Below are 18,653 nucleotides of genomic sequence, written 5' to 3'. Positions count from 1 at the left end.
TGAATTCTATTTTAAAGAAACAATCAATAGGGCCTAGATGATCAAAAACCAAATTTCTCTTCAAGCCGAGGGTAGGTATGGGTGAACTGGTATGTTGAGCAGGAGAAAGAGCTAAGACCTGAGGTTCCTGAGGAAAGAGCCAGGATATGGAGGCCAAATATATTTTTCCTACCCATCGGAGAAAGATGAACTAAAGGGAGAAAAAGAGTATCACTGGTTAAACTTTGCTAGGCAAGCCAGGAGTGGCTTCTTCCTCTGGTCTTTTTGGAGGCTGTCAATAGTTCAGGCTGAAGACCCAGTTGTGTCATGTGCTAGCTGTGTACTGTTGGTAAATTTCAACTTTCAAAGTCTCAGTTTCCACTTTGCCAAATGAGTCAATAAAGAATCCCTACCTCAGAGGGCTTTCATGAGAACCCAATAAGACAGTGCACGAGAGACCATTTAAAGCTGTACACGATAGCCACAAGCCAGTGCCCCCCCCCTCCCGGAAGGCAGTGCCATCCGTTCCCCCTGTGCTGGGGTTCAAGCTGGTGTCCCAGCCCTCTCATCTAGGCTCATACCTTCAGCTTGCACGGGATCTGGCAGAAGGTACCAACAGCTGGGAAGCGACTGCTGACCAACACTCCAGCTCAAAGGCTCTCTGGTGAGACACCAGGTGGAGTTTGTCTCCCACAGACTGAACTAAAAATGCCAGCCTTCCCTGCAGCAAGGGCATGGATAGATAACCTAGGTTTGACCTGTTATCACAGCCACCAGAAACCATGAGCTGGGAACTAGTGACGCAAAAATGCAGGAACCAGAGAGATTCCACTTTGGGGCTGCTGGGCGGCTGGAGCAGCAGAGCAAGCGTGTGGTATTCAGTGTTCAGTGAGGATGGCAGCAGTGTCCTCACCAGAATGGTCTGGAGGGTAAATCTTGGCTGTGACCCATTTTCTAAGTTTGATTCTGCAGCCATCGTGGAGCTGTGAGCTACCTAGTATCTTTTCAATGAATTCTTTATCAGTTTAAATCACCCAGAGTTAGTTTATATTGCTTACAATAAAGAACTTTATTGGTAAACTAATATCACCCAGAAAAGGCCTTTTAGAAATGACAATTCTCACATGTAGAGGAAGAAAGTATTTGAAATGTGAGAAGAAAGGCAGCGAGAAGAAGAGTTATGTCTAGTCTCAAGTGAAGAAATAAAGCTGAAGGGTGGTTTCAGGCCAAGGCAGCATCTCCTCAGTTCATTTATCAGTGTTGCATTTGGTTCTTTCATCAGCATAAGTTTAGAAAAAAAGTCAGAAGAGATCTCATGATAATTGCAACTGTCTCACAAATGTCTTTTTTGGAACCCTAACTCTCTGCCCTAAAATGCCACCAAATTCCCTTTACCAAGGGATCCAAAATTCATTTGCTCATCTCTACACTTTCCACATCTACGATAAACTAGGACCTGTTCTGAGACCTAGGGACACATACTGAATACCTTGGTCTGAGGTTCTTGGTCTAGTAGGGAAGAGAGAGTCATAGATAATTGCCATTTGTGTATATACTTTAATTAAGCCATTGATAAAGGTGTGGAGGAAGAAGGAATGCTCAGTTTGACTGTGAGGAGTCATGGAAAGAGTCAGGAAGGTTCTATAGAGAAAACACTTGGGCAGAATCATTGAGAATTTCAGACAGAGAGAGGGCATGTGCGAAAGCACGGAGAGGCACAAGAGCATGGGGCATATGTGGAGCTATAAGCCCTGTGGTATGCGCCAGAAGTCGTGTGTAATCCTCACAACACTTAACTGTATTTAGTTCTCACAACGATCCTCCAAAATAAGTTATTATTGTCTCAGTTTTTCTAGTTTCAAACCTCTGAGGCCTAGAAATTAAAAACTTAACCTGGTGCCCATCCAGTGATTTGCACAGCTGAGATCTGAACCCAGGTCTATTTGGGTCTAAAGCTCACAGGAGAGGTATATGACTTTAAAAAAAAAAGGGAAGGAGGAAAAATGGAAGAAGGCTTTTACTTACTGGGAGAAGGAAAAGGTGGCTTCCACCAACTCAGAACTGGTGGATTTAGTTCTTTCAGCAACTCTCCTACCCCACCCTAGTTTAAGTTTAAGGAATAATCTGAAAAGGAATGTGCCATCTTTACTGATCTTGAGCTTTGGCTACTTTTTGGTTAAAAATCCTCAGTCAAATTATGGACCATTTAAATTTGCCCAGCCCAGCAGGAAAACCCTGATGTTTGTATGTCTTTCAAGCATTACACAGACTTTCTACAGCTACAGAGCAGAGTGAGCTAACACTAAAGCATCTCTAAGCAGTTGAGGATGGCACTAAGAGAATGGCTTTCAAGAAGCTACTAACCTTCTTCCAGGCCAAGAATCCATGGGACTCCTCTCCCTTAACTACCAGGTCAGATGAAGTACCCAAGGACTGCAAGAGGCTGCCAGAGATAGTTCCAGAGCCTCTGTTGATCATTGGCCCTTTTCTTTTATGGCTGACAGCCACTGTAAAGTATTGGTGCCAATCTGGGTCATTAGCTATTTCTGGTATGTTTTAAATTTTTTGGTAGTAAGGCTGCATAAATATATATGAAGACTTATCTAACAAGATAAATTTCCAAAGATGGAACTGTGAGGTCAGAATTTAAAAATTTGACAGTGATGTCAATCGCCCTCCTAAGATGGCTTTTATCAACTTATGTTCTCACATGTGGGGTATGCATATACTTGTTCCCCAGTTCTCATCAGCACAGAGTGTTATCTGTGTTAGTGTGATATGAAAACACTGGCATCTGTGATTGTAATTTGGATTCTGGTTTACCTTTGGCTTCAATCCTCTGGCCGCTTCCAATTAGGCAGTTCTTGATGTCTGCTCCCTTCTCGATTACAGCATTGTTGCAGATGACGCTGCTCTGGATGTTGCTTCTGTAACACAGTAGCCAAATTAGCGAGTGTCCATGTCTCTCATCACCATCCTCATCCTTATGGGTTGGGGGTTCTGGCTCCTCTATATGCTAGGAATAGCTGGCCAGTCTAGTTAATGGTTACATGCTTATGCTAGAAGACAGAATGCCTCAAGAGAGGACTGGGCTTTAGAGAAGTCCAGAGTCTATTTATGCTCATAATGATAGCCACCCAAAGCCTGAAAAGAGCAAACTGTATGACTTCAGTTCTTTAGGCACCCCAGACCTGGAGGTCTAAATTCCACCCGATTGCTCTTCCTTTGGTCTGGCGGTGGAAGCTGGCCCTGACCCCTGGGCTGATCCATTGCTTCTGCCTCTCATCTGGGAATATATAAAAAAATTTAGTGGAGGCTCAGATCCAATGAATCTTCCTAGGAGATAAGCTATAGAAATAATGGATGCCCCACAGCTCTTACCACAGACCCTGGTTAATCAAAACCATAATTATTTAGAAAAACAGGACATTTATAAAGCCAACTCCATGCTACGTAAGAGACTACTCTAGACCCTAAAGCCACACTCTCAAGAGTAGCACCACTGGCTCTTAGCATTTGAATGTGTTTAAAAAGCATCCTCTTGGCTTCTGAGGCTGGGTGGGTGGGGGAAAAGTCCTTTTGAAAATCTTCACTAGCATTTATTGCATACCTACTTCAGGCCAGGCACTGTGCTAAGCAGTCTACATACATTACAGAAGTGACTTACTGAGATGATTCTAGGAGTATCATTTTTACCTCTGATAAAATAACCAAATTTTGCAGATGAGATAACAGATTAAGAGAAGTTAAACCATTTACCTAAAACCACAGAACTGCCAAGTAGCAATTTCAAAACTAAGTCTGCCTGACTCCAGAATCCATACATGTATGGCCATACAAAGAAATTAAGGGGTGAAGACTAGAGGAAGCCTGGGACTGCCTAGTTGTTTTTCTGAGCCAAGATGGCTCTGTGGAATGAGATCTATCCTAATAAGGGAATATTCAGTCCCTAAAGAGTCAGAAGTGGGCAGCTGGAGGGGAGAAGGAGGTGAGTAGGAAGGGTCTGAGTATCCATTTAAACAAAATAAAACATCAACTAAGGAAAAATCCTCAAGCAATCCAAGAGGCATGGGGGATGGAAAAGAGGCCATTCCAAGGACTGAAACTATCATCCACAGGCCATAAAAAAAGAGATTCTTGCCAAGTGCCAAAATCTTAGAAAAATGCAAAAAAGAAATTCCAGCACTTTATGGCATTCCAGAGCCTTCTTTATTCTTCTAGAAGGTTAAAGCTTGTCAGAAAGCAGCAAAGGTCAAAGCCATAGCATTCTGTGGTGTGGGCTAGAGATGGGTAGAGAAAATATTAGTTGGTTTTTTTTTTTTTTGGCTGCACAGAGAGGCATGTGGGATCTTAGTTCTCAACCAGGGATCAAACCCATGCCCCCTGCAATAGAAGCATGGAGTCTCAACCACTGGTCCACCAGGAAGTCCCAGTACTAGTTTTTTTGGCTCAAACTCAGGATATACTCAGTGAGTGGGCATTAAGGGACATTCCAGAACTTTTCAATTTGCCCTCCCTGAGAGAAAGCAGTCCAGTCAGCAGTTAGGGTGATTCCTGATCCTCGGTGAAAATTCACCCCAAAAGAGTAGTAAGGAAGTATACAGAAAGCTTCACACACAGAGGCTTCTGAGATATAGTAGTAGGTTTGCAACTGGCTGCTAGTTTGTCACTGAAAAGTCTCACTTCTTTTTTCAAAATGGGAGTAAGAAGATGCTTCCTGCTCAGTAGCTTAAGAGTATATAGTATGCTCTGGAGTTAGGCAAGAGGTAAACATAGTCAGTAAACGAGAAAGAGCCAACAGGAACTCAAGCAGCCATAATCAGAGAGTACTAAATGACTATTTTGGAATCTGAGACACAAGTGGGAACCATCTCTGAAAGGAAGAGTCTGGAATGACTGAGGTCAGATTTCTACAGCAATGGAGAGCCTGGATTCTCCTTATGTTTTATAGGCCTGACTGAGGTCTTCAGGAACCACCCATATTGCTTTGTTGCTCGTTTCATCTAGTTTGTGTGTGACTCCCTCTAAGACAAATAAACCACCACTAATGAGTCTGCAGATGTGATCAGGAAAAAGTGGGTTGATTGATGGAAGCTGGGGGCTCTTCTGAAGCTCCTGGTCAGTGGATCTGTGGAAGGCTTTGAGATGAACACTTGAAAAAAGGCCTCAGTGAGTGTGAAACTGTTTTCTACCACTTGTTTCTTCAATTGTTTCCCATGATCATTGTTGCAGTCACAAGTCACCTTCATTAGTAAGGCTGAGGTTCTCTGGAAAAATTTTAAGCCAATTTAGCTTTCCCCCTGTTGAGAAAGAACTCCAAGGTTAAGGATTTTACTGGAAGTATGTGTGTTTGCTCAGGTTGGAGGGGAAGGACAGACACTACCATATCTCACAAGCCCCGTCCACGTTGGCAGTCCACAGTAAAGACTGCCTTGTGCTTAAAGTAGGAGGAGAGGTGACTTCCTATATATATAGCTCATGAAAAGACTTGGCTGCAGTACCAGAACTACAGCTTCTACATCCTACTTTAAGCTCTCAGCTGGGTACTAAGAACTCTGCTGTGCTGATGTCTGGCTGTGTTCTCTAGGAATCTGCTTGGAGATGGCTAAGATTAATGGACTTTTGATCTTCACTTCTCCTTGTGTGTGTGCACAGTTTCTAAGTCATGTCTGACTCTTGTGACCCTGTGGACTGTAGCCCTCCAGGCTTCTCTGTCCATGAAATTTTCCAGGCAAGAATACTGGAGTGGGTTGCCATTTCCTATTCCAGAGGATCTTCCCAACCCAGGGATTAAACCCACATCTCTTGCATCTCCTGCATTGGCAGGTGGATTCTTTACTACTGGTGCCAGCTGGGAAGCCCTCACTTCTCGATGCTGTCAAATTTTAAGCAAAGCTGCAAGCCTTGGGAAATTACCCTGAAAACCCTAAAGCTTCAGTGGACAGGAGGCCATGAGAAAAACACAGAAGCCTATAGTAAGATTACTGCTTAGCCAGGCACATCATGCCACACCATGGCACATGACATGAGGAAGAAGCCCTCACCTGCAATCAGGGATGCCTCCAAATTCTCATTCTTCTTCTGGTTTTAGTTAGGACCTTTTTCAGTTTATCTCAGAAGAGAAGGGAACTTACATAAATGTAATGTCTAATACAGCTCAGTCACTACACAAAGCACTTTATATTCATTATGTAACTTAATCCTTTTAGCAAACCTGCAGGAATGGTGGTACTTATTCAAATTTTTACACAAAAAACTGGGGCTCACAGAGATTAAGCCATGTGCCCAAGCCTACACAGTGGGAAGTGACCCTTCACTGTGCCACGGGCTTTTGCCTCAGCTGCTGACTGGCAGTGTTTGGCAAAGAGCCATGAAACTTTTCAGTAACTGTGAGGACAGACAGGTTCTTCTCTGGGGATTAGCTGGCAGGCTTGATAAATTTATTCATAACCTTGGGGGAGAAAAGAGTATGGAACTGGAAATACACATAGCTTTTTAGGCATATGACTAAAGGTCCACTTTAGGCCCATCCACTGCTTCAGTCCAAAGATTATGGCTGAGTTGCCCATATCTCTCCAGATGCCAGAGGCTCCTAGCCTGGGCCCAAGGGGCTCTGGGCCAGGTGTCTTCTTCTGGAAGAAGAACCATGTATTATTTTTAATGAACTATTTCAGGCATAGATAAGTCCCAGGTGGTGCTAGAGGTAAAGAACCTGCCTGCCAATGCAGGAGATGTAAGAGATGCAGGTTCGATCCCTGGGTCAGGAAGATCCCCTGGAGGAGGGCATGGCAAACCACTCCAGTGTTCTTGCCTGGAGAATCCCATGGACAGAGGAGCCCGGCAGGCTACAGTCCACAGAGTCACAAAGAGTTGGATATGACTGAAGCAACTTAGCACTCAGCACAGCAGAGAAAAATACAGAGAATATAAAGAACCCAACAAAAAATAATACAAAAATACAGCAATTTTCTTTGCTCACATTTCCCTCCTTCTCCTCCCATAGGTAATTACTGTTTGACTCTGGTATCTATTGTTCTTAAGCATTTTTACTTCATATAATAGTAAATGATATATTGTATTCTTTGGCAAATTGTAAAAATTTTATATAAATGCTATCATTCTCTACGTCTATGTATCCCAGTGCAACTTCCTTATTTCCCCTTCAACATCATATCTGTGACATTTACCCAGGTTAATTCATGTAATGAGATATAATACTTGAAGAAATATCTCACTGTCTTCCTGTCTCTAGCCACTCTTGCTCTTGGGTCCTGTAGGTTAGTATGTACTGTCTCAGGGACTTCCCTGGTGGTCCAGTGGTTAAGAATCTGCCTGCCAATGCAGGGGACATGGGTTTGATTCCTGGTCCAGGAAGATCCCACATGCCAAGAGGCAACTAAGCCTGTGCACCACAACTACTGAGCCTGTGCACCTAGATCCTGTGCTCCACAACAAGAGAATTCACCACAATGAGAAGCCTGCACACTGCAACGAAGAGTAGCCCCCACTCTCTACTACTAGAGAAAGTCCATGCCCAGCGTTGAAGACCCAGGGCAGCCAAAAAATAAATATGTGAAATGTACTGTCTCCAGTGAGTAGGCTGAACATTTCTTCCTCTTAGTTCTATGTCTCCCTTCATTACACAAAGGTTTAGTGGTAAAAATGTCTCCCTCCTAAGAAATTGAATTATATTCCCTAAGCAGCGGCAAAGAAAAAGAAAAAGAAGGGTTTGGGAGGGAATCAAAGTAAAGAGGTAACAATTTAAAAAATACATATATATTATTATTATCTTTTTGGCCATACCACATGACTTGCAGGATCTTTGCTCCCCAACCAGGCATTGAATCTGGCCCACAACAGTGAAAGCATGGAGTCCTAACCATTGGACTGCCAAGGAGTTCCCAAGATGCAACAATCTTAAAAGAAATAAGCTGGAGTATTCTCAGAAGATGGGTTTAGTGCAAATGGTTCAAATAGAGAATGAATCAAAAGTCCTAAGGAGCCCCTTAAGTCCAGGGGATCTTGTCAAAGTTTTGTAATTTGCTTTTTTTTTTTTATAAAAGTGTTATTGAAGAAACGTGGACAGAATTCTTTTAATGATTATGATCTTTTTGCAACTCTCACTGCCACAGACTTACACAAACCTATCCATTTGTCAGCATTTTTTTCATTACTTACTTGGCTTTATTATGTCTTCAAGCAGAGTTTTCTAGAGGGTTCACGGGCACCACATCTCCTAAGCCTTGGAGTATTTTTGATGATTTTATACTTTAATCCTAACTTCACTATCTATAGGATTCTTAAGTCATAACTGTTTTCCTTCCAAATTTTCTAAATGTTGTTTCACTGTCTTCTGGCCTTAAATGTCATAGAAAAGTATGAGGCCAGCCTGGTTTTCCTTCTCTGTGCCCTGAGATTTTGTATATGTGGTGTTTACCATTTCTCCTTTGGACTGCCCATGTCACTGTTCCTTATGCTGGTCCAATCTTGGTGTTCTTTTTGGATTTGACCTAAATTTCATTGTGTCTGGCAGATATTCTCTAGTCTGTGATTAGGTACATGGCAGTTACCTGTTTTATTACAGATGAAGCTTCCTTCTCTAGTCTTGTTTTCAGCTTAGTGAGTTTCAAGGAGTAAAGCACTTACTCCAAGACTTTTCTAGAAGTAAACAGGGCTCTCTCGACAGAAATTAGTCAATTACAGTAGGAGGGCTTAAATCAGGGATCTCTATTTTTCATTTAGTAAATACTTACAAGGTATCTAGTACATGAAAAGTACAGTACTGTGAATTAAGGGATACAAAGACATATGAGAAGTATTTCTGTAGAAATTATAGTCCAGTTGAGGAAAAAAGAAAGATGCATTGAATATCACACAAGCATAAGTCATGGTTACACCAGGAACACAGAGGTGGGGGAGATAATTTCTGGCTAGGAAAATTCAAGAAAACTGCATGAAGCAGTTGGAATACATATTAGACCTTGAAATATGGGTACGATTTCTACAGGTAAAGATCTCTAGAAAGAGGCAATTCAGGCAGAGTCAATGTCAGGACTAAGGAGAGTGGAAAGGTAAGGGGCTCAGTGGGCAGGAAAGTGGGTTAACGTCGGTACAGAGGACACTCAGGGTAACAATGAGAAACAGTAATATCATGTTTGGTTTGGAGGGGTGCACTTGCTGCCTGTAGAAAGTATGGAAAATCCAGGTAAAATCCTGGTTCCCCAGCCTGCTTGCATGTGCAGGTGTTACGCTAGACTGCTGCTTGGGTCATTCACCTTGGACCACGAGGAAATGCAGGTGTTAATCAAGACCAGAAGACCAAAGACACAGAGCATGGGATTGACAATTAAGTTTTCACTATACTTTGGATTGCTGAGCATCAGCTGTCATATAAATTGGAAGTGGCAGAAAATGAGAAAGACAAGCAGAAGCCTTCTCTGCATAGTCTTGCCTACACCTTTCCCAAGGTGGTCCTATTAGCATCCTTCAAGCCCTGAGGACCTCGGGCAGGTGTTCAAGCCACTGTTCAAACCACTGCTGGCAGAGACAAGCAGACCAAGAATATGAGAAACTCCCTTCTAGACAAATTCATGCTCCTACTCTGCCATTTAGTCCAGATGTAATAGCATCAGGGTAATCAAGTCTCACATGACTACAATTTAATCACCTTCCCTAAATTTACTGTAAGTAATTAAAACTAAATGACCTGAAAATAATGGGAAAAAAGATCATATAGGATGCAAGATGTCTGATCATATCACCAAGAGCTAATCTGCAGGGTTGGGTAGTCTCTAACGGCCTTCCAAGTCATTAGCCCCAGGTGGGCTACCTAGAGCTTCACTTAACTTTCTTTTTCTTTTTTTTTTACAATAGTTGTAAAAACAGCAGCAGCCACCATTTACACCTTTACTGTTTCCCCGGCTAGATGCCTTACTAGGCTAACCAAGATTATACCTCCGCCCAATATGACTCTGGGATATTATGCTAGGTCTTTCTATCAATCTCTCATATAAAAAACTGGAGTTCCTTGGAAGCCTTAGTTTCCTTACCAAGTTTCATTTCAGTTCAGTTCAGTTGTTCAGTAGTGTCTGACTCTTTGCGACCGCATGAATCGCAGCATGCCAGGCCTCCCTGTCCATCACCAACTCCTAGAGTTTACCCAAACTCATGTCCATTGAGTCGGTGATGCCATCCAGCCATCTCATCCTTTGTCGTCCCATTCTCCTCCTATCCCCAATCCTTCCCAGCATCAGGGTCTTTTCCAATGAGTCAACTCTTCACATGAGGTGGCCAAAGTATTGGAGTTTCAGCTTCAACATCAGTCTTTCCAATGAACAACCAGGACTGATCTCCTTTAGGATGGACTGGTTGGATCTCCTTGCAGTCCAAGGGACTCTCAAGAGTCTTCTCCAACACCACAGTTCAAAAGCATCAAGTTTTCAGTGCTCAGCTTTCTTCACAGTCCAACTCTCATATCCATACATGACCACTGGAAAAAACATAGCCTTGACTAGATGGACCTTTGTTGGCAAAGTAATGTCTCTGCTTTTTAATATGCTATCTAAGTTGGTCATAACTTTCCTTCCAAGGAGCAAGTGTCTTTTAATTTCATGGCTGCAATCACCATCTGCAGTGATTTTGGAGCCCAAAAAAATAAAGTCTGACACTGTTTCCACATCTATTTCCCATGAAGTGATGGGACCAGATGCCATGATCTTAATTTTCTGAATGTTGAGCTTTAAGCCAACTTTTTCACTCTCTTCTTTCACTTTCATCAAGAGGCTCTTTAGTTCCTCTTCACTTTCTGCCATAAGGGTGGTGTCATCTGCATATCTGAGGTTATTGATATTTCTCCTGGCAATCCTGATTCCAGCTTGTACTTCTTCCAGCCCAGCGTTTCTCATGATGTACTCTGCATAGAAGTTAAATAAGCAGGGTGACAATATACAGCCTTGACGTACTCCTTTTCCTATTTGGAACCAGTCTGTTGTTCCATGTCCAGTTTTAACTGTTGCTTCCTGACCTGCATACAGGTTTCTCAAGAGACAGGTCAGGTATTCCCATCTCTTTCAGAATTTTCCACAGTTTATTGTGGTCCACACTTGAGTCAAAAGCTTTGGCATAGTCAATAAACCAGAAATAGATGTTTTTCTGGAACTCTCTTGCTTTTTCGATCAAGTTTATTTACATTAATTCAGGACACTAACAGTGGGCTTTAAACAGCTGCTCCTTTATCTGCCCATCCACAGGGAAAGAGGGAGAGGTTACCAATTAAAGCAAACAAGTAAGTTATAGCACTCTCTTCCTTGGAAGGTCTGAGGTAAGATGAGACAGAGAGTAGAAGTTACAAAGCCTCATGAGCTACTCTAGAACTAAGTGATCAAATGGACAAATACAAGTGTAGTTCTGGTTTTCAAGAGAATGGTGACATCTTCAGTCTTATGCAGGAATCTGGAATGGGACATGGAGTAGCACAAGTACAATAAGAAAAAAGTCTGGATTGCCACCACCATTTATTCCTTGTAAAAATGCAGAAATTGAGCTGGATGATTTCTAAGACCCCATTTCATTCTAACATTCCAGAACCCAGTGTTGGAGCTAGATCATGAAAAACATGAGAAACCTTGAAGTTGAAACTTTATTCTAAAACTGAATCAAGAAGCAATAGATAACTTGAACAGACCAATCACTAGAAATGAAATAGAACTTGCAATAAAAAAAACTCCCAACAGACAAAAGTCCAGGACCAGACGGTTTCACTGCAGAATTTTACCAAATGCACAAAGAGGTACTTATACTGATCCTTCTCAAATTCTTCCAAAGGATCGAAACTTTATTCTAAAGATAATGGAATGGATTCTTTAAAAGTTTTTGAATAGGACGGGGATATGATCAGATATTCTTTCAGATAACAACACAGGGAACATGCCACCTCTGTGAAATGAGATAAAGTAATGATGAAGAAGATGATGGTGATAGCAGCTAACATTCTTTGTGACAAGAGCTGTTTTCACTGCTTTATGTCTACTAATTCATTTAGTATTCCTAATAAACCTCTGAGGCAATTGGGTTTTTATCCTATTTTACTGTGAGAAAATTTGGCTCAAAGAGGTAAAACCAATCCCCTAAGTGACTAATAAGTGATAGACCCAGTATTCAATCTGGCAGTCTGATCCCAAAGTTCATGCTCTAATCCATAAAAACAATGCTGGAAGCGTGGATTTGGCAGAAAAAGAAAAATGGAGACAGGAAAGTAAGTCAGAGAATACATGATTCAGGAAGAGGTCTCTTGGTCTGACCTCTTTTCCTAACCTCTACTCACAAACTGAGGGCTTCCCTATAGCTCAGTGGTAAAGAACCTGCCTGATAACACATGAGACCCGAGTTCAGTACTTGGGTTGGGAAAATATCTTGGAGAAGGAAATGGCAACCCACTCCAGTATTCTTGCCTGGAGAATTCCATGGACAGAGGAGTCTGGTAGGATATATAGCCCATGGGGTCGCAAAAGAGTCATACACAACTTAGGGGCCAAACAACAACAATCACTACTTAATTTTTCAGTTTTAAGCATTGTCAATAGACTTTGCATAATGGAAGATGAAGGTTTAGCTCTCTTTTCTTCCTGCCACTACTTCCTTTCTCCCTTCCTACCTTTCATCCTTTCAATGTAGTTATAGCATAATTTTGGCTAATGATCAGTGTTTATTTATTTTTTAAAAATTATTTTAACAACTTTATTTAGTTTTGGCTGTGCTGGGTCTTCACTGTTGCTTGTGCTTCTCTCTAGTTGCGGTGCACAGGCTTCTGACTGTGGTGGCTTCTCTTGTTGCAGAGCACAGGCTCTAGGCATACAGGCTTCAGTAGTTGCAGCTCCCAGGCTCTAGAGCATAGACTCAATAGTTGTGGCCCATGGGCTTAGTTGTTTTGCGGCATATGGTATCTTCCTGGATCAGGGATCGAACCTGTGTCTCCTGCGTTGGTAGGCAGATTTCTTTACCACTGAGCCATCGGGGCAAACTGAGCCACCATAGGAAACTCTGATGCCTTTTCCTTTCTTATACAACTTTTTTTTAAAAAACAGAGTTAATATCTGTTTTATTTTAATTCAAACCTAACTTTTAGCCAATTGTCTAAATTTTTCAAGATGTTTATATGTATTTATCAGTTTCATCTTCCTGAATAAGTGTTTGCTGGATTCCACTCTGGACTAATTGTTCCCTTTATGCTTCATGTATAGCAGTCATCCTTGGATCTGCCTTTGCTATCATCCCATGGATTCTTTTCAATATTTATTTTTTGGCTGTGTTGGGTCTTAGTTGCCCCGAGGCATATGGGATCTTAGTTTCTCAACCAGGGACCGAATCCATGTCCCCTGCATTGGACGGTGGATTCTTAACCACTGAACCACCAGGGAAGTCCCCATATCCCACAGTTCTTTTTGCCTTTTTCTGAGTGGGGTTCTTTTGTTTCTCATCAGTCTCCTTTTGGTTTACTTTTCATTTTGGTGGGACATACCTTTTCATGTCTGAAAATGTCTCTTCTACTGTCACACTTGACTAACACTCAGCTTGAGTATAGAATTCTAGGTTGAAATTAATTTCCCTTCAGATTTTTGAAGGCATTGTTCTATTATCTTTGCGTTTTCATTGTTGCTACTGGTAATAAGTCTAAAACCATTCTGGTTGCTGATTAGTTGTTTATGACCTATTATTTCTCTTTGTAAGTTGGTAGCATGCTTTGTATCTGATGTTCTGAAGTTTTACAATGATGTGGGCTTATCTTTACCATTGGGCTGGCCCCTTAGTAGGCCCTTTCATTCTGTAGATTCATATTTTTCAGTTTTAGGACATTTTCTTACATTATTTCTTAAATAATTTCCTCCTATGATTTATCAACTCTCTTTTTATGGAATTCCTATTCAGATGTTAGACATCCTGGACTTTCTCTCTTACTTTCTATCATTTCTTTTATATGCTCCATCTTTTTATCTTTTTCTTCTACTTTTTGGGAAATTTCAAATTTATCTTCCAATTTTTTTTACTGAAGTCTTCCCTCTTTGTTACCATATTTTAAATTTCTTAAGAGTTTCTTTTTTGTTCTTTGAAATGACAGGTTGTCTGAAAGCATCTTTCTCTCTCTGATGAGTCTCTGTCTCTTTTTAAGTTGCTTTTTTCTATTTGATTTGGTCTCTCTCTTTCATGATAGAGGCTTTCTTTAGATCTCTGGTAATCTTTGATTATCTCTTCATATTTAGGAAAGGATTTTAAAACAGCACATGAATGGAATTTGTCATCCATAATTTTAACTATAGAGTGATTTGACTGGGCTGTTAGAAATCTCTCATGTAAATAAATTCAGGTTTTTCTTCTTGGGCTGGTCAGATTCTCCAGAAAAGATTCTTCCAAACTCCCGACAGAAGACTTTAGGCCTCTTCACCAGGATTCTGGGAATCATCAGGATGTAGGCTTGGGGGAAGACATATTATAGTACTTTCCGTTTTCACCCTGTCGCTATTGTCTTCCATCAGCCACTCTTTTTTTTTTAATTAATTAATTTTAATTGGAGGCTAATTACTTTACAAAATTATCATCAGCCACTCTTTCTAAAGAGTAAAGGCTCTTTAGCTCTATCCCTATGTAGTACCTCTCCCTAAAATGTTTCGTTTAAAATCCCAAAGACAGTTGTGAGAGGTAGTTCAGCTTTTACTGGCCTTTATAATGTTTCCGTTGGAGAAGGGCATGGCAACCCATTCCAGTATTCCTGCCTGGAGAATCCCATGGACAGAGGAGCCCGGTGGGCTACAGTTCATAGGGTCGTAAAGAGTTGGACATGACTGAAGCAACTTAGCACATGCACGCAGTCTTCCCCTATCCTTCCCTCCTATCAGTTCCTGGACAGAGAAATCAACAGACGTCAGAGCTAGAATCAATCTCAGGCTGACCTAGCCTACTGGCTTTTTTTTTGGCTGAGCTGAGCGGCTTGCAGGATCTTAGTTCCATGACCAGAGACTGAACCCCGGCCCTGGTAGTGAAAATCCAGAGTCCTAACCACTGGACGGCCAGGGAATTCTCTCACCTAGTGGTTTTAGCCACAACTCCAGGGCAGTCCAGTGGTTAAGACTCTGCCTTCCAATGCAGGGAGTGAGGGTTTGATCCCTGGTCGGGAAACTAAGATCCCACATATCTTGGGGGTGTGGTCAAGATTTGGGGCTTCCCTGGTAGCTCAGATGGTAAAGAATCTGCCTGCAATGCAGGAGGCCAGAGTTCGATCCCTGGGTCAGGAAGATCCCCTGGAGAAGGAAATGGCAACCCACTCCAGTATTCTTACTTGGAAAATCCCATGGACAGAGAAGCCTAGCAGGCTACAACCCACAGGGTTGCAGAGTAGTTTTTAACATTTGTTTTATAGATCAGTTTTCACATTCCATAGGAAGGATAAGTGCCCCTTCCCCACTGTATTCCAAACAACAATGCCTTTACCAGTTTTAAATAATGAGTTTCTGTTAAGATTATCTTAAGAAAAAGTTTCCTTTCTAAAAAGTCTGAAAACCATTGGTAATATCCTTCCTCTCTTCCACCACTAACTTTGCATTTTATACAAGGAAAAAACCCTGAGGTCCATACAGAGGAAGAATTTTATTAAGCATCATTTAAGTCTTATTCCAAGTTCAGGTTGTTCATAAACCAAGATTTTAGGGCATTCCAAAGCATCTTAAAATGGGAAAAGATTCTCTATAACTAGTAACAGAGAAGCTCTCCTTTGAAAATGGAATGTGTCTTATATGTCCACTCCTTGTAGGCCTCCGCTTTCTGTGGGACACTGAGATGGGGGCAGGTGACTCTTAGACATCGGTGCAGTGTCATTCCAGCCCTGCCACGGGCTCACTAGTGTGGTCATCCCATCAAGCAGGATATCGAAGCAAGAGAAGGCAGCTCCTCTCAGGACTCCAATTGTCACGAGAAGACTGCTAGAAATGCTTTCCGAGACTATGTTATTATGGCATCGAAACCAAGGCCTAGGAACTATTTCTTCCTTTCCTCTTTCTTCCCCTCCCCAAGCTGATCACCTCCCTAGGCTAGGGTGGCCTCCAAAGCCTCCCAGAGACACCAGGGGCCTTGCCTCAGGCGGGTACAAGGGAAGACATACCCTTCCTCCACGGTGACTGAGTTCATGAGAAGGCAATTGGTGACAGTCACTCTATCTCTTATGACACAGGATGAACCAATGACCGAGTGCTTAATGGATGACTTCTCTCCAACTTGTGTATCTGGCCCAATGAGGCTGTCAGCTCCAACCTGTAAAAGGCAGATAAAAATACACAATATAATACCTTGTCCCTTCATCTCAACCAACTGCAAACCAACCCTCCAGATCCCTTGAGCTGGGGTCTAGTGAGATCTTTTCCTAGAGACACTTCAGCAAGAGGGATCATCACCAGTATTTCTCAGGGCCACAAGGTCACCTAATATCTCTGAGACCAACTCAGACTTACACACTCATGCACTTGTGTATACCGAGGTGCTCTCCTGAAGGCAGTGCTCAAGTCAGGGTAAGAAGAGGCAGACACAGATGGAAAGATCCTGTGTCTGAGTCCAAAGGCTGTAACGAACCTTCCTTATAGGGTTTGTGTGGCTGGGCTCAGCACCTGTCCAGGCAGTCTGCTTGAGAGCCTGGACTGGAAGATAAGATTTTATAACCAGAACCCAGTTTGGGACTTCCCTGGGGCCAATGATGTTCAGGGCTTGACACCCCCAAACCAGTTTCTCAAGGACAAGCCTCAGTGTACCCAGACAATGTCCCATACCTGCCCTGCTCAAGCCAGCACTTACCATGTGTTTGCTGACAATCTGGGCTGATGAGTGAATTAGTGATTCTTCTGGACAGATAACAGGTAGCAATTTGGACACCTTGAGGAAAGAGGTTTGGTCAGTAAAGTACAACCGGAAAACACCTGAAAGCATGTTAAGCAGAACCCCGTGTTCAGTTAAGAGATGTGGGGAATTTTTAGCCACTGCTTCCTGTCTGGATGAGGCGGGCTGATGGATTTCCCCTAAGACAAGGATTGTTTATGCAACAGCTTCTATACAGTCTCATCCTCAGTTTCCTAGCTGAGAGTCTCCTCCCTGAAGTACTGCTACGTCCCTCAACCGGGAGGCTGTGAGACAAGCCTTCGAGATAGCCAGGCAGCATTTGGGAGAGGAGGTCTAAAGAGAGCAAGGGGAACCCTGAGGCCTGACCACAGTCATCCTAGGTTCTTGTTCGCCTCCTGAACCACAGTGACCATGCAGGAGGTGAAGATGGGAGTAATGTTAGCCAACTCCACAATCAGGACACACCCTAAGGAGGCATCCATGTTCTTTACCAACCAAAATAAAATGTCGAAGGGGACATTCACACTATTCTCTTTCCAATATGAGAAAACTGAAAACATTATGGGTGTGGAGTGTTTTAGCTCTGGACCCATTAAGGCAGAGATAGTATATCTGTGATTCTCCAGTGTGGACAGAATGCTGGTCAGAGGACTGTGTGTGGTAGACACTCTAACTGAGGGAGGCCTGGCCAGACTGGCTATACCGGTGATGTGAAGGCTAATCCCTCTGTCCCTATCCCTGGGATCTACTCTATTATACTTCAGCCAATGCCATTCATGCCTGTCTGATGCACAGCCCCTGCTGACATGCCAGAGGATACTTCTCTGGCCTCAGGCTATCCATGAACTTGCTTTCAGACCAGCCAGACAGTCAGACTAGTCAGACTAGTCATAGAACTGAATAAGGAGAACTAAAAGTCAAATTAAGGAAGCCTTCTATATACCTCTAATGCTACACAGGGGCAACTTTACCCAGGACTGCCCTGGGTAAACATGGGACTAGTTGGGACTTCTCATAAACCCTGTAGCTTGGATTCCCTTGACTATAACCAATCCAGTTTGAGGCTAGCTTGAGGTCTGGGTCTGGGACTGTTACTACCACATGGTATGGGTCCTCAAGATTCTTGAGTAAGGTTTTCTTCAGGGATTCAATTCGTTTTCCCCTCCTCCTGTCTCTGCTACACAATAAAGAGCTCTTGCACACAAGCGGCCTCCTCATTGTTCCCCTTCTTCACCCTCACCTTAAATAAAACCTGGTGGGCCTTAAGGGCACTGCTTCCTCTTCAATAGAAGCTACTCATTCTCCACACCTTACAAACCTCAGGGTTAAAAGGATGGGTTAGCAAGACTGCACGCTCTAATGCTGTTCTCCAGACTTCTCTCACATAGGCATTCCTTCCCTGATGCTTTGCCATCTGGGTACTCTATACTCTGTTCCTTCACCTTCTAAGGAAAGCCTCCCCTGTGTGCCTGTTTACCTCATCACAGTAATGGTTACACAGTATTTATCTGCTTGTTTATGAAGTGCTGTGGCTATCCCCATGCTGAGCAGAACAGGAGAAATCTGTTGAACCCAGAGGCCAGAAGTTAAGCCTTCTTGGAGATCTTGGCCTTTCTTTGGAGCCATAGAGGCTCTGCCTCTGCACCATGCCCCTCACTTCCCCTTTTGCTGTACTCAGGTACCCCTATGGTGTCTCCTGACACACCAGGTCTTGCTCAACCTTAGGAATGAGGGATTCTGTACAAGTTACTGTGCACCAGAAGGCAATGGCACCCCACCCCAGTACTCTTGCTTGGAAAATC

General features: G+C 42.7%; 1 protein-coding gene across 3 annotated transcripts in view; it reads right to left on the bottom strand.

Moving 5' to 3' along the window:
• EIF2B3 (eukaryotic translation initiation factor 2B subunit gamma) overlaps positions 1-18,653 on the bottom strand; it is a 115,089-nt gene that overhangs the window by 4,163 nt on the left and 92,273 nt on the right. For all 3 annotated transcript variants that reach the window (XM_081488701.1, XM_081488702.1, XM_081488699.1), the window contains exons 9-11: positions 16,810-16,887; positions 16,127-16,275; positions 2,803-2,906 (exon numbers count right to left, since the gene is read on the bottom strand). In XM_081488701.1, the coding sequence (XP_081344827.1) occupies positions 2,803-2,906; positions 16,127-16,275; positions 16,810-16,887 (331 nt within the window). The remainder of the gene's footprint in view (positions 1-2,802; positions 2,907-16,126; positions 16,276-16,809; positions 16,888-18,653) is intronic.

Source organism: Giraffa tippelskirchi, chromosome 5 (assembly GCF_054371585.1).
Source record: "Giraffa tippelskirchi isolate mGirTip1 chromosome 5, T2T-mGirTip1v1.2.pri, whole genome shotgun sequence".
Classification (NCBI taxonomy): Eukaryota; Metazoa; Chordata; class Mammalia; order Artiodactyla; family Giraffidae; genus Giraffa; species Giraffa tippelskirchi.
The sequence above is the reverse complement of the archived record's forward strand: the minus strand, read 5'-3'. Positions and strand labels throughout refer to the sequence as shown.